Source organism: Cyprinodon variegatus, unplaced genomic scaffold (assembly GCF_000732505.1).
Source record: "Cyprinodon variegatus isolate N-32 unplaced genomic scaffold, C_variegatus-1.0 Scaffold91, whole genome shotgun sequence".
NCBI classification, from domain to species: Eukaryota; Metazoa; Chordata; class Actinopteri; order Cyprinodontiformes; family Cyprinodontidae; genus Cyprinodon; species Cyprinodon variegatus.
The window spans coordinates 842,063-857,195 of record NW_015150544.1 but is presented as its reverse complement, the minus strand read 5'-3'; the positions used below and the strand labels follow the sequence as shown (position 1 = coordinate 857,195).

Here is a 15,133-nt window from a genome sequence, read left to right as displayed (position 1 = left end):
GACATCAGTACCTTTTTATTAACATACAAAATATATACTAGATATACCAATATACACTAGTTTAAGGTATATGCCCCAGCTAAAATTGAACTAAATAGACAAGTAAAAAACATATTAAAAAACATATTATCAAACACATAATTAAACACTTTTAATGTTTTTCTATTAAAACTATGAGCTGGCCTAAATGTAAACTGCGGATAATATAAATATCCTTTAGGATTACTTATACTTTCTTTCATAGAAAAGAAATACAGGCAATAATTGGCAGTTGCCCAGGGGGGCATCAAAAGGGTCTCTTGAATTGAACAACCAAGGTTAAAGTACTTTCAGGCAACCTCTAGATACACACAAAAAAAGGAAATTGTATCTCTAAACTAGGAATTACACTGTATGCATGCAGCCACAAAGAGCAGAAAATGATGACTGAGAAATTCAACATTAGAAAGGACACAATTTAGAGGGAGGTTACAAATCAATGCAAACACCAAAGAAATGTAAGATAAATAATGTTTTATTGCTTAGAAATGGGGGGCCACTATTTGTAAAACAGTTTTCATTAATATAATGCAGAAAGAGGGTTTACTAAAAAGTCAGTGTGGTACCCTGGGAGGAATACCAATTGCATACATAAAAAAAAAGAAAAAAAAGCCTATATATTGAATTATATTTTCTTCTCCCACGAAAAAAAAAATTGCATTTCATATAAAAAAGGAAAGAAAATCAAGGATATATCAGGCTTTACCAAATAGCTACAGTGTTGTGTGTGGATCCAGTGTTGTGCGTTTTTACGCACCCACCGCACTCTTGTGTTACTGACATGCAGCTGACAGCAGGCAGCTGGACGCAGCAGAAGCGCTTCTAAATATGGCCAAGGGAATAACCAGATTTTACTCCCACCATCTAATTTAAGACTTTCATGCATAATACGCGCTTACGACCCATTTCCAAGTACCTATAAAAGGCTGTAGATGTCAGAGATTTCATTTTATACTAATTCTGAGTTGAAATAACAGATTAAAAGTTAGAATTTTTCGTAAAGAAATAGAAAGCGCTCTGTAGAGCTTAAATTAGGGGATTAATCGCAGTAGATTAGAATCTCCAAAATGAAACCCACCGGCAGTTTGGGCTCCGTCTCCCTCTTACAGCAGTGACAGTAAAACCGGTGTTGTGGTGCGTCCGCAGCCTCCGCCATGTTTAGTAGGGAGTTGTCTGTGACGTCACCCCCCCAAAAAAAGTCTAAATTTAAAGTTTGGAAAAACCAAGAGAGAGAGTTATAGGCTCAAGAAAAACTTCAGTTGGTCAACATGTTTTTATACGGAAGAGGATTAGGCCACTGAAAGAAAAAAAAAAGTTAACTAATTTTTAAATTTTATTTCAGTTTAACATGGGAAAAAAGTAAGAATTCTGACTTTTTTCTCAGAATTATAACTTTAATCTCAGAATTCTGACTTTAATCTCAGAATTTTGGATCCTAATGTAGATGGGCACCATGAAGGAAGAGATGTTGGAGCACTCAGCTTCACTGACAAAGATGTGAGTTGTTTGAGGTGGCCAGCGACACATTGGTGGTAAATGACGGAATTGGGGTCCCCTCATTAATGGAGGAGCAAAAAGTCATTAAAACAAGAAAGCTAGTCTCTAAAACAGACATGGCTATGGCTTGATGCTAACATGTTTGTTAGCTGTCAGAACTCTAAGAAAAAAGTCAGACTTCTGAGATTAAAGTCAGAATTCTGAGAAACAAAAGTCAGAATTCTGACTTTTTCCCCATGTTAAACTGAAATAAAATTTAAAAATCAGTGAACTTTTTTTTTTCCCCAGTGGCTGTAATCCTCTTTCATATTTTAGTCAAAACTAGTATATTGGATATTTTAAAATGTAACAAAAAACTGAAAAATAAGGTGTGCAAAATTACTCAGCACGTTTCAGTTAATACTTTGTAGTTCCACCTTTTGCAGCGATTGCAGCTGCAAGTTGCTTGGGGTACGTCTCAGTTTTGCACATCTAGAGACGGACCTTTTTGCCCATTCCTCCTTGTAAAACAGCTGGAGCTCCATGAGGTCTGATGGTGATCATTCTCTTGTTGGAATCTCAGGTCTTTTGCAGACTCCAACAGGGTTTCTTCCAGAATGTTCCTGTATTTGTCTCCATCCATCTTTCCATCAATTTTGACCGTCTTCCCTGTCCTGTTATAGTAAAGCAGGACCAAACCAGGATGCTGCCACCACCTTGTTTGACAGTGGGGATGGTGTGTAGGGGTGATGAGCTGTGTTGCTTTTACACCAAACATAATGTTTTGCATTCTTGCCATAAAGTTTGATTTTGGTTTTATCCGACCAGAGCTCCTTCTTCCATATGTTTGCTGAGTCTCCCTGTTGACTTGTGGCAAACGTCAAACAAGACTTTGTATGGATATCTTTAAGAAATGGCTTTCTTCCATAATGGCTGGATTTGTGCAGTATATTGTTGTCCTATGGGCAGAGTCTCCCACCTCAGCTGTAGATCTCTGCAGTTCATCCAGAGTGATCATGGGCCTCTTGGCTGCTTCTCTGATCAGTCTTCTCCTTGTTTGAGCAGAATTTTTAGAGCAACAGCTGGGTCAGTGTTAAGATACTCCTTCCATTTCAATATTATCGCTTACACGGTGCTCCTTGGGCTGTCCAAATCTAGCTTTAAACTTCTTGGCAACGGTATCTCAGACCTACCTGGTGTGTTTTTTTGTTCTTCATGATGCTCTCTGCGCTTTAAACAGACCTCTGAGACTATCACAGAGCAGTTGCATTTATACAGAGCCTTGATTACACAGAGGTGGATTCTATTTATCATCATCAGTCATTTAGGTGAACACTGGATCAGCGTTTGGTCCTATCCGATCACTTGATATTGATGTCATTTAAAGCTTCACTTACCCACCTTTATCAAACTGCAACGCATGTTAGGCTCACAGTCTTTAAAACAAAGGGGCGCCATGTCCAGGATTGATGGAAGTTTCGGTTGGAGTGAAGCATTTTAGACACTTTATTTAATTTTCAGACCTACACGAAATTTAAACTAACAACCATTTATGATTTTTTAAATAAATACATATAATATGGGTGACAGTGGACTAGGATGAAGGAGTTTGTCCTGACAACAGAATTGTCGCCTGTTCAAACCCCAGCTCCGCCTGTCTTTGTACGCTCAAGCTAGAAATTAAACCCAGATTTGCCTACTGCCACACTGGTGCTTCCTCCTGACCCAGAAGCGCCCTGGTCAAAGAGCCATACCAGCAAAATTCTAATGAAAACACTAACTTTTGATTTAAAAATAAAAACCCGGTATATAATCAAAATGATGCACTGAAGGCAGTATTTGAATCTGAAAGAATGGCAATGTGTTTTAATTAAAACCAAAACAGCTGTGTGCTATAATTATAATCACTTTAGGTTTCAACAGAACAGTCACAGACACTGGAAACAAAAACAACACTTATTTCATACAGCATGAGAAGATTTGGCAATCCAGTTAGTTAGTATTCTTATTTGTAACAATAACAGCATCATTTATTTAACACTTGAGCCAAACAAAAGCATTGTCTTAGGAGGAGCTGTTCAGTTGTGGATATAAATGGAAAAAATGGCAACATTTCTTTCTGCAAAAACATAAATACCATTATTGAAAAGAAGCAAGGTACACATTCTGGGCAGACAGCATAGTTTCCTTCACACTGACACTTTGACAGCATCGGTTTCATATTTTACACCACCTAAATTTTTACCTTTTGGTTCATTCAGTTTGGCATTGTCTGCATCTTCTCCTGTACATTTTCAAAACAAAAAAAAAATATCAGAAAACTCATGCATGACTGCTGAATTTCAGCTTTCTAGAGGCGCTTTGTCATCAATCCCTGGCGCTCCGCTCATCCTGCTGTCCTATCGAGGTGCAGTGAAGGCCCCCTGGGCAGCAGAGGCAGCTGCTTGGCGTACGGTCTGATTGGACATGACTTCGGTGGCGAACTCAGCCTGAGCCTTTTGGAAGCTGGCATCGGTTTGCCTGTACATGCTGTGGATCTGAAGCGGAGGAAAGAAGAGTACACTGACACCTGAGACCTGCAGCAATTCATTGTCATGTTATCAACACAATGCGGATGAAAACGATACCTAGAACCTAATATGTGGATTTTCCCTCAGAGACCACTTGCTATCTGCTAAATATATGGGGGGTGGCTCAACAGGACAAAGCATAGAGATCATTTCATTTCATTACACACACTTAGATATTCTGCTTTTAAAACATTTCAGGAAGAATATATATCATTGTTTTTATGAGCGTCTGATCAACTAATCAGCAATATTTCAAAAGGAGATTAACTCCAGGTATATCAGGAAGAGAATTGCACATCTTTACAAGTCTGATTAATCCTTGGGTTCGGTTCAAGATGCCTGACTTTTTAAGGTTCATGTGTTCTAAGAGTGAGAAACAAGTGTAAAATCCAACTGAATGTTCAGCCATAGTAAAATTAAGTAAGGTAACAGGTTTGGAGTCTCATAGATTAATGTGTTTAAAGTGAAATGTAGCACTTAAACAATTAACAGGATTCCCCAGATGATTTAAGTTTTGAAATAACTGTAATTTTTATTAGAATTATAGAGATTCTAAATAATGCCATTGCTAAGCCAAAACTATGAAATTTGCTAAGTTTTGCCTTTCCTCCATTCGCACAGTTTAGCTTCACCTGGTTCAAAAGATCTCTAATAAAGGAGGGGCCCCATCAAAAAAAAAAAAAAAGTTTAGGATCTGCTAAATTAGCATTAGATTTGCAGATTTAGTCAGGCTTTGTGTCATTTTTTTTTTTTTTTTTTAAACAAGTTGGAGTACAATGAGATTCTGGGATATAACAGCATGGCTGATTATCGCCTAACCTAAAGAGACAATGAAAATAAAGAAAAAGTCTGTTTTTTTAAAGAGAACATCTGCTTCCATTATACAATTATAGAAAAAAATTGGAGGATAAAAACTTGTGATGATTTTGTTCTTACTTGAAGCTACTTACGGAATCAGAAAGAGTCGAGTAGTGCCTGCTATAGATGTAAATAAAAAGGTGGTGTGTTTGTAATGAGTTTATTCTGACTATAAACTGAGCAAATCAGTTTATTAAAAGACCTTGTCCCTTTTGAGATTTTAAAACTGACCTAATCTAATTTAAAACATGTCTCATTTCAAATCATGAATAAAAACCAAAGTATATTATGTGTGGGTAGGCAGTAAACAGCTTCAGAATAACCAAGTTTAAGCGTATTAAACCAAATAAAGATCAAAATAAGGACACAAACATCTGTCAAACTGCAGCCTTAGTGTGTTCTATCCTTAGATTAGCCCTACAAATAGAAATCCACTGACCTTCTTCAACAGGAAAACCCCCATGGCGGTCTGGGCAGTGAACAGGATGGCGTTCATAATCATGATCACACCAACGGCGGTGCTTTTACTCAGAAGAGCCAGGCTCACAATCCAGCCGCTGAGGAGAAAAATTGTTTACAGTAAAGATCCAGCGAGAGAAAGTAGGAAAATAAAGATTATATCAAGAAAAGCATAATGGTCGAAGATTATATTATCAGCTGCAGTAGCCTCCCAGGACAAATCTACTTGTCTTGATTTTCATAAAATAAAATTGTGCTGAATACATTAGTTGAAGTACTGAAACTCATCTGTATAAGAAAATTTAGTTTGAAACAAAAGGCATAAAAACGTACCTTAATCATCAGAAAATCTCTGGTCTAATTGATCTTATGCAGCTTTAAATGACTGCTTCTAATCCATCCTTTAAGTCGAAATAGTGTTTTTCTCAACTATATTCTGCAGCAGATGTCTTCTATTCTGTTCTATTATCGGCTGACCAAGGAACTTAACCCTAAGTTACCCACCAATTATCGTATTTAGTTAAGTGGTCAACCTGGCTCTAGTGCTACTGGCTCAACTTGCAGCCAGTGTTTTCATTTTATTTTATTTTTTTCAATTTTAATGTTTATTACATCCTTCAACAATTAAACATATGGTAAAACCAGTGATGGCATTGTCAGTACTGTAAAGTGTACAACGTTGAGTGATTGTACAGAGAAGGACTTGGGTTTTTAACATTTAATCATGAATCCCTCCCGGCCCTCCTGTACCCACCCCCCCACCTCCGCCAGCAGATGAGACTAAAGAGAAAAATATATAATAATAATAATAATTCTCACACACTGCATCTTTATTCTGGATCAATAGTGTTTGAGTCTTTCCTCTCTGGTTTTAAAAACGGTTCCCATGTACTTTGATACGCCTCAATCTGGCCGTTTATTTTGTGTACGAGTCGTTCATAGTGTTTTCATTTTAAATTGTAATAAAATAAATGTCATTTTCTGCAAAAACTTTGGAACTTACACTATGCTGCTTTAATTTTGAATAAACACCAGACTGCATATTAATACCTCAGAGAATTAGCTAACCTCACATCCTTCCTGACAAAACCTGATTTAGAAAAACAGGCTCACATCTTTAGTTGCAGTTAAGAATGCTATAAGGCACACTTTGTTGGAAACAAAAAATATTCTGATGCACAATAAGGCAACCATTTTAGCCGAACTCTAAAGGTTTGAGCAAATTATGCCCATCTAAAAATCTCTTCACTGTCTTTGGTCAAAGGAAATATATTCCAGACAGCTGCTTTATATTTTTAAATCCAGATCAGCTGGAGTGTTTTAAGTCTTTTTGGTTGTGATCACCTCTGATCAGTAGCTACAGTGTCTCAAACACTAAACATGCCTTTTTTTTTTTAAATCATCATTTTAGTAAAGTTCAGGTATTTTAGTTGAAAATTGCAAATGTCATTCTCTTTTCTTAATTTCAAATATGAGTCACTCTTGTGCTATTTTACCTTTCCACACAATTGCTTTATAATTTGTTTTACTGTTTTTTTTAATAATTTGTCTTATTTTCTATTTAGGGACGTTTGTACTCATTAAATAAAATGGAAAAGACTTGACTATTTAAACTTAGGGCTGAAACAATTAAATGGATTAATATCTTATTGATATAATTGATGTAATCATCTGCTAATCTATTAATTGTTAAATGCAGAATAGAGAATGTCTTTAGCTAACAGAGCAAACCACTTAAAGCACTAATTATACCACACTGTGAAAGAAAATAATATAAACATTTTACATTTAAGATAAAAACAAAAACTTTTTAACCTGTCTATATATTCCTCAAGCGAAAAAGCTTTAGTTGCACATGGTTTAAATTTGAGTTTAAATAAAAAAAAAGAAACCTTTTGGAATCTGATTATTAATCCATTAATCATAGAAATTATTGACAGATGAATCAATTAGGAAAATGATCTTTAGTTGCAGCCCTTCTTGGATTGCCTCACCGTGGCTTTCCACCTGAGTCACAGTGGTCTGTAGGAGGGTAAACAAGGAAAAGCAAAGGAACTTTAAAAAAAACCTCACAGATTGTTAAACCGTTTTAAGTTTCTCAGCTCAAAAATGACCATTTCCCCTTAAGAGATTATGTTTTTATCACGAGAGGCAACTTTTAGTTTTTGAGTCAAATTAATCACACTACTACTTGGAGATAAAAACTGAAACTGCTTTCAAGCTTTGATGTATACTACAGTGAGGAAAATGAGTATTTGAACATCCTGCTATTTTGCAAGTTCTCCCACTTAGAAATCATGGAGGGGTTTGAAATTGTCATCTAGATCTTCTCTAGATCAGTCAGGTTTCTGGGCTGTTACTGAGAAACACAGAGTTTGAGCTCGCTCTGATAATTCTCTTTTGGGGTTATCCAGGCTGTGCGCTTCGGATAATTGTCATGTTGGACTCATCTTCAATACCCTTAATTGAGGGAAGGAGGTTGTTCCCCATAATCTTGTAATACATGTCCCCGGTCATCCTCTCCTTAATACAGTGCAGTCACCCTGTCTTGGGATGGTACTCATCATTCTTCTTCCTCCAAACGCAGTTAGTGGAGTTTTGACCATAAAGTTGTAATTTGGTCTCATCTGACCACATGACATTCTCCCATGACTCCTCTGGAACATCCAAATGGTCATTGGCAAACTTAAAATGGGCCTTGACATGTGCTGGTTTAAGCAGGGGAAACTTCTGTGACATGCATTATTTCATACCATGACGTCTTAGTGTATTACCAACAGTAACCATCCAAGCTCTTTTCAGGTCATTGACTTCAGGTCATTGTTTTAATGGAAAAGAAGCTGGTATAAACAACAACCTGTGGGAGTATTAATTGGTTCAGCGAATCAAATATACATAGTGCCAGGTTGTACCTGAATCCTGATCCAGGGATTCCAATAGTCATGATGACAAAGACGCAGACTTGAGCAAAGAAGATAAAGAAGAAGATAAAGAAGTTGAAGGAGCTGTCACTCCTGCAAAAGAAAAACATTATAATCATATTATATCACTTTATCTTTTTATATATGATTGTTTAGTTTTAATACATTTTTCAGTTTTTTTATTCTCATGTACAGCACATTGTACTCTCTTGCTACTTAAAGTTGCTATATAAATCTGCTATATTCATGAAATGGACAAAGCAGCAACCACAGGAAGGGATTCTTAATAGTTTGAAAAATAACAGTCAGCATCTTTTGTCTAAACACAAAGGATGAAAAAAAGCTGGGATCACCTGAAGGCTTTATAAACAGGTCGATACCAGCAGACGAAGGAGCAGGGAGTGAAGAGGAGAGTCCAGAGGATGGAGAGTCCAAAACCGGAACCCTCGCTGGTGTCCACACAAAACATAGCCAGGGAAGAGATCAGGTTGAAGAGGAGGGTGAACGCACAGACTGTTTGTTACAAAGACAGGAAAATAAATCTCTTTAGATGGCAAGGAAATAGAGTGCTACTTTTCACAAACGGTTCTAAATTCAAAATAACCATACTTCATTCATATTAAACAGACATAGCTTAACAAAGAAGTTCATAAAAAGAACTAAAAAAAAAAAAAAGTTTCTTAGTAAGTCGGTTATGCCAGCACTAAGCAACCTGCTGACATAAATACCAAAATGACAGTTTCTCTGCAAGTTTCTGAAGGATTTGAATCCATATATAAGTGGGGGATGTATTTGAGTTTGTAACTGAAATTGGAGAATTAGGAAAAACTTGCCTCCAGATTTTGTTTTTTTGTAAAAATCCTCAAAGTTGTTTACTGCATCGTCATTTGACTGCAAATAATAGAGCAGTTCACATAAATCCCTGAATATATGATGTAAAAGTCATGCCTACTGGAGGTTTAACCCTTTATATGCAAGCTCCCGTTTGTGATCACTTGCATTCCCCTTACAAATGGAGTCCCCCCTGTCCCTCAGTGAGATCTAGAAGCACAAGATCTATATCCAGCCATTCAGCAAAGATACTGCTACATGGCTGTACATCTTATTTTGGCATTTGACCAATTAGCAATTAGCCCTTGAATGATATATTAACTACTGTAAATTAAGTTGGAAAAAAAAAGGTTAAAAAGTCAAGAAAAAAAAGGTAATAAGCTATTTTAAAAAGTTAATACAGAAAAAAAGGTAAATGCTAATTAAAAAAGTTAAAAAGTAAAGTTAAAAAGTTAATAAGCCTAGTTAACAATTATATATAGGTTTATGAACTAAAAAATATAAGTGCCAGTATCAGCATTAATGCCTCTACGTTTATTTTGTACCAAAAAAAAAATGTTTCTTTCACTCTCAAAGTGTTTTAGATGAATTTCTTATAGAAACGCTTTTTGTTATTTTTCTTAATATATCCGGGCAAGATGGCATTTATTGTTATTTCATTGACATTCTTTTTTGCCATCAAAATATCCATATTTTTTGAATGTTAAAGGTAATAAGGTTTTGTCCTGGACTCCAATAACACTATTGGCTTGACATTTTGATTTTCAAAGTATTTCACTGAGTGCCCTGTAAAGGGTTAAGAAAACATCTGACCAGAACCGTGCTAAATAACAACTGGTTCTCATGGGCTTGTGAGTCTTATTGAATTTGAAGTGTGTGGTGTGTATATATTTCAGTTCATTAAACTCACACATCCAGAAGTAGTACATAATGGTGACAGTACGCTGGAAGCGCTGGCTGATCTCCACACTGATGTCCTGGTAGAAGCAGGGCCCGACAGGAAAGAAGGAAGGCAGTGGGGGCCAATTATTCTGACGCGCTGAAGAAGAGAACAGAAGCAGCTAAAGCCAAAGAATCCCTTATTTAATATTTATTTGACAAACTGACGCCAATAGAGTCCTTTCAGGAAGCATTAATATAAAGAAAAAAGGACTTCCCACTTTGAAAAGTAAATTATATGCTGAACAAAGCAGAGTCTAGCTTTGCTGTGTCTTACTGGCTCCCGGTCCGAGGCTGTGAGACTGCAACTCCCGTTCCCTCCTCTCCAACTCCTGGGCTTTCCTCTCAAGCTCCTCCTGCTTCCTCAGGAGCTCTGCTGTGGTGGCGTTCACTGCAGGCTAACACACAGACACAGCAGGAAAACTGGAGGTCAGCTTTCACAGAAAAAAAACAAAACAGTCGCCTCTAATACTTAGAAGTGTTTTGCAAACATGTCATAGCTTAAAAGCAGTTCTAAGTGGTTTAAAGTGGTGGACTCATTTAGATGCTTACATTTATAATTAATAGAAAAAAAGTTTTTAGTCCTGTAAGTCGCTTTACTGTTCTTTTCATCAGCTCTAGCCTGATTTTCTGTCCTGAAAAATGCATCCCTGCAGCGGGAGGCTGCCCCTATGGTTCTCAGTGAGGATGCTGTGTTCAGACTGACACGCAGTGCTAATTTCCTGTCACACAAGTAGACAGAAAAGCTAAAATGTCAAGTCTTTCCAAAATACCTTCCCTTATATTTGCCATCTGTCTTACATGACCAATAAGGAACCTGCTATGGCTTTCTTACAACTCATCCACAGCGATAACAGATCCTGCTTTAAAAGTCTATGATTTCAGTATTTTTTGCAAAGCACTTCATATCCTCTTTATCACATTGATAATTACAGAGCCACATATATATGTGAACCTAACTTCTACTGAAATAAAAAGGGCAAAAGTGATGAGAGATCGACTTATTAAGGCCATCGCTGATTATTTGGAGATTAGCCTAACCGATTCCCGGTATGTGCTGTTGATATGTTTGGACCGATTCTTGAAGCTTATATTGCTTTTTCTTTTTCCATTCACATGACAAAAACGGAAAAAAAAAAAAAAAGCAAACAAACAAAAACAGAAATGTTTATTAACAAATAAAACAATAACAATAAACAGTAAATAGAGGAAGTGGAAACAAACATGCCTCATTCTATTTTAAGGTATGGCTGCTGAATATACTAATGATTCGGCTGAAACAAAGAAAAAAATGCTTGGATCGGCCAAAAATATCGGCCGTAAGATGAAATGCTCCATCAACGTTAGTGGTAACTGTACATTGCGAAATGACTACCTGGGAGGTATAGGAGCCATAGTTGCGAGGCTCAGTGGGTGTTGTTCTGCTGGGTGGCGTCTGTGCAGGAGCAGGTGCAGACGGAGATGTGGCTTCATATGGTGGTGGAGGCTATAAAAATAAAACAACAAAACATATCCATTAGAGTGATGAATAAAACATTAAAAACCAACGAGTTAATAAACAGGGCCTCTTGTACAGAACACTGTATATAACTTGGCTTCCTATACAGTTGTTTATATCAAAGTGTGAATTACATTTAGAAATGGGAACTTCTAGATAAGGGCCAACAGATCATGGGCCCTCCCTGTTAAGACCCCTGTAGTGAAAACACACACAGCAAAACACTCAGTATAAGAAAGTCATTTTCTCTTGAAATTGGTGTATTTCCCCTTGATTTAAGGAGGTAAGATAATATACTGATGGTGTAAAATGATTTAAAAGCATTTCATTTATCTTGCTTCAAGTGGGTAATACCTAATCATCTCATTTCAAGAGCAGAAATACTCATTCATTAGCCAGATCATCCCATTTATTCGTTGCAATTAAGGGAAAATTCACCTGCAATTGTTTAGCTAAATACAAAATCAATTTCTTATGATATGCAATCACAGTTTTCATCCATTAGATCAGGAATCTGAAAACCATTTTTTTTTTGGCTCACTTAATATACTAAACAATGCACTGTTGCCCTAGTTTTTATGTGTGCGTTATTGTTTTTTTCTGTCACCCAATGAGAAAACCCGGACCTTATCCTGCCCCCCCGGTTAATTTAGTCCAGGGGTCTTCAACGGTTTCCAGGCCAAAGACCCTCAAACTGATGGCGAGATGGAGCGGGGACCCCCCAATTATATATATTGTATGAAATTGTATTATATCAAACTGGTCCTATTGTCTCTCTATTACAGATGGAGTAATGTAACGAAAGTAATTTCGCTCTGGGATTATTAAAGTATTTCTGATTCTGATTCCTGGTTGATGGGAGAGGTGTTGTGAATGAAACGGTGCCCAGCTTAAAAGAGCTCTTGTGTGTCGCTGAATGTGTGCATTGATAAAAGACATCTTCTGCCTCCATTTATCTGTTCACTACAGTGTGTTGAATTCATCCATCCATTTTCTGACACGCTTAATCCCAAGTGGTGTCGCGAGGGGTGCTGGTTTCTTTCTCCAGCTGTCTACGGGCGAGAGGCGGGGTACATCCTGGACAGGTCGCCAGTCTATCACAGGGTAACAAAGAGACAAACAACCATTCATGCACACACTAACAGCTTGTTAGTGTGTGTGTGAACAGTCATGTTTTTGGACTGTAAGAGGAAGCCAGAGTACCCGGAGAGAACCCACGCATGCTCAGGGATAACATGCAAACTCGATGACAGGAATCAAACCCAGAACCTTCTTGCTGCAAGGCAGCAGTGCTACCCACTGCTCCACTAACATGTTGAATTCATGTTAATGTGTATTTAAAGACAATTTAATTATTGGAAAGAATTGCAGAGTGGAATATAAAAAAAAAAGTATAATCAACCAAAACTTTTGCAACCCCCATGCAGCACCACTGAGGACCCCCTAGGGGCCACGGACCCCCTGTTGAGGACCTCAGATTAAGTCTAAAACCACTACTTAGACCAAAAGCTGACTGTAAATGTGTGTCAAATATTTCTACTCTGTTCTGGCTTAAAAAATAGGACCTGTAACTGTAAACAGAGGGTAATGAAGAGACAAAGAAACAAAAAAGATAGAGAATAATCTATAGTAGTGAAAGGTATAAAAACAAATGAGTTACAGGTCTAAATAATGGATAAACATATGGATAAATGAATGAGTAGAGGAGCAAATGGATAACAATGTAAAGACAACTGAAACCAAATATGCAATATTTTCTTGCTTGTTTTATTTTCTAGGCAAAAACAAAGACACTGCTCACCCCAGCTGGTTTGTCAAACGGGTTGTAAAGGTCCAGTGTTGCAAATTCTGTGTTGCTGCTATGCTGAGTCACAGCAGGGTCCTAGTATATAGTAAAAAAAAAACATCAACAAGTTATTGAATTTTCTATTGCATTTAAATTTAGGCTCAGATGATTTATACAGGAGGACAGATGGGCCTGGACAAAAACCAGGTCAGATGAGCGACATCAGTGAGCCGTCATCATCCTGTCACTCACCCACCTGGAAAGGGTTCTGGTCCTCCGTCGGTTCTGGAAAGCTAGTGTACTTCGACATGTCACACAGTCACTGCCCACCACTGAGGGAAACGTTGAAGAAGCTAAGCTAATGCTAGCTATGAGATGTAACGAGGCTTTAGTTTCTTTTTTGTCGGAGAAAAAGGCGGATGTTGCTGTTATCGGTTTATCCAGTCAGATGCTGCTATGGTCAACATACCGGTTAACTAGCGACTAGTGGCTGGAGACTAAACCCTGTATTCGCCCAAGCTGCTAATGTCTACTTAATGGTCCTGTAGAGTCAAATATATCAGCGGAAATCAGATATTATAGGAGGCAGGAAAACAAGAACTAGCTAACGATCATGTGACTCCTGCTGCGGCACGGGGTCACGTGACAAAGGTCAAGGGCGGGGCAAAAAAAATAATATTCCGAAATAAAAATAAAATATTTTAAAGCTTTATCTGTTCAAATAGAGTAATTCTTAACAGTCACTGAAGAAAACAAATTTCCGAAATAGAAATAAAATATTTTAAAGATTTATCTGTTAAAATAGAGTAACACTCAATCGTCACTGAAGAAAACAAATTTCCGAAATAAAAATAAAATATTTTAAGATTTCTCTGTTAAAATAGAGTAATACTTATCAGTCAGTGAAGAAAAACAAATTTCCAAAATAAAAAATAAAATATTTTAAAGATTACTCTGTTAAACCAGAGTAATACATAACCGTCACTGAAGAAAAATAAATTTCCGAAATAAAAATAAAATATTTTAAAGATTTCTCTTTTAAAATACAGTAATATTTTACCGCCACTGAAGAAAAACAACCCTTTCAAATTTAACATTTGAAAACCTATTTCAAAAGAGGTTTCTAAATGAACATTTTAAATGGAATTATTCATAATTTACATTTTAATTACTAATCCATTGTTAAATACTGCAATTTGAAGATATATTTCAAGTCCTATTTCTAAATGGATATATGAAAACTACAACACATCAGACTACAAATAGGCCTAAGGTTTCTAATCACAGTTTAAAAAAAAGATAATACTTAATTGCAAATCCCTTTTCCTATTTACCTTGCATTTTCCATTCCTTTTTGCAATTTAAATTTTGGTCCTTGTACAACATGGAACAAATCAATGAAGAAAGAGTCATTTAAAACAGTTCTGGTGGGTTATACCTCAGTTAGTTGAAATTCTAACTAATCTCACCTCTGGGGAGATGAAATACATAGTCTGTAACTAATGTAGTTATGAATTAATAAGGGGAATGAAGACCTGTTCAAGGTGTAGCCCAACTTTAAACCAAAGACTGCTGGAGAGGGGGCCCCAGGCCCCCATGACCCTGACAAAAAGAAGTATATATGTATACTATATTTAACAACCTAAGTATTTATGAAAGATAAAGATGATTTTAAATAATAGATTCTAAAATCATTGCAAAATATATTATTCTATTTTATTTATGTCAAAGCCTATCTTATTTTATTTTTTTTATT

General features: G+C 36.7%; 2 protein-coding genes across 3 annotated transcripts in view; both read right to left on the bottom strand.

The window, feature by feature from the left end:
* LOC107084043 (E3 ubiquitin-protein ligase RNF115-like) overlaps nt 1-1,220 on the bottom strand; it is an 11,589-nt gene extending 10,369 nt beyond the window's left edge. For both annotated transcript variants that reach the window (XM_015373686.1, XM_015373687.1), the window contains exon 1: nt 1,118-1,220. In XM_015373686.1, coding sequence (XP_015229172.1) covers nt 1,118-1,195 — 78 coding nt within the window. In that variant the 5' untranslated portion in view covers nt 1,196-1,220. The remainder of the gene's footprint in view (nt 1-1,117) is intronic.
* Nucleotides 1,221-3,157: 1,937 nt separating this feature from the next.
* scamp3 (secretory carrier membrane protein 3) lies at nt 3,158-14,007 on the bottom strand. The gene is made up of 9 exons (XM_015373669.1): nt 13,634-14,007; nt 13,393-13,473; nt 11,469-11,579; nt 10,371-10,491; nt 10,065-10,193; nt 8,677-8,836; nt 8,315-8,416; nt 5,383-5,500; nt 3,158-4,052 (listed from the first exon to the last, which is right to left on the bottom strand). Exons 1-9 carry the CDS (start codon nt 13,685-13,687, stop codon nt 3,915-3,917), a joined length of 1,014 nt encoding a protein of 337 aa, XP_015229155.1. The 5' UTR covers nt 13,688-14,007; the 3' UTR covers nt 3,158-3,914.
* Nucleotides 14,008-15,133: the final 1,126 nt, after the last annotated feature.